Source organism: Bison bison, unplaced genomic scaffold, assembly GCF_000754665.1.
Source record: "Bison bison bison isolate TAMUID 2011002044 unplaced genomic scaffold, Bison_UMD1.0 scf7180017864508, whole genome shotgun sequence".
Classification (NCBI taxonomy): Eukaryota; Metazoa; Chordata; class Mammalia; order Artiodactyla; family Bovidae; genus Bison; species Bison bison.
Genome location: NW_011495064.1, coordinates 5,270,028 through 5,270,698, shown reverse-complemented (window position 1 = coordinate 5,270,698; position 671 = coordinate 5,270,028). Strand labels below are relative to the sequence as shown.

Sequence of the window (671 nt, the reverse complement as noted above, 5' to 3'; positions counted from 1 at the left end):
TGTTCTTTAAAAAAGTTGATTCTATCACCTGCAGGACCGTGACTCTTGACCAGGCAACAGACAGTGCAAAACTCATTGGCACAGCCGCGCTGAACATGTTTCACACAATGAAGCTCAGCATAGCTGACATGCGAGGGGTGAGTAGGGAAAACCCTGAACATGCTTCACACGATGAAGCTCAGCATAGCTGACGTGCGAGGGGTGAGTAGGGAAAACCCTGAACACGTTTCACGCGATGAAGCTCGGCATAGCTGACATGCGAGGGGTAAGTAGGGAAAACCCTGAACTGTAACGCTTTTCTTACTTGAGGGTTCATCTGAGGGTGCTCATGGTGCGATGCAGGGTTTCACCCACTCATGGTCTTGAATTTTTAAAGTGTTTTTCCGTTAGTCAGGGACCACTGCTGTGGTCCCTGCAGTGGACAGGGCCGGGGGGACTGTGAGGCTGCAAATGTTCTGACCTCTGAGGTCCTTTTTTGTCAGAAATTTGCTCTGAGGTCTGATGACCTAGCAGGGAGACTTTACCCCAGGCACTTGAAGGTACCTTTGGAACAGATGGTGAGAGGGCATCTAGATGTAAAAACCTCACTTTTCCTAAAGATTAACCTTTGTAGGTCATGTGTGCACACATAAGGGTAGTTAGTGGCATGGTGTGGGTTTTGTGGAAGGACT

The 671-nt window shown here is 48.9% G+C and overlaps 2 protein-coding genes across 7 annotated transcripts in view; one reads left to right on the top strand and one right to left on the bottom strand.

Moving 5' to 3' along the window:
* EIF5B (eukaryotic translation initiation factor 5B) overlaps positions 1-671 on the bottom strand; it is a 128,137-nt gene that overhangs the window by 45,264 nt on the left and 82,202 nt on the right. The gene's annotated exons all lie outside the window — the stretch shown is intronic.
* REV1 (REV1, polymerase (DNA directed)) overlaps positions 1-671 on the top strand; it is a 95,976-nt gene that overhangs the window by 89,858 nt on the left and 5,447 nt on the right. For all 6 annotated transcript variants that reach the window (XR_824311.1, XM_010829635.1, XM_010829636.1 and 3 more), the window contains one exon: positions 35-137. Coding sequence is in view for 5 of the 6 variants with exons in the window: in XM_010829635.1 (XP_010827937.1) it covers positions 35-137 (103 nt within the window). In the remaining variant the exon portion in view is untranslated. The remainder of the gene's footprint in view (positions 1-34; positions 138-671) is intronic.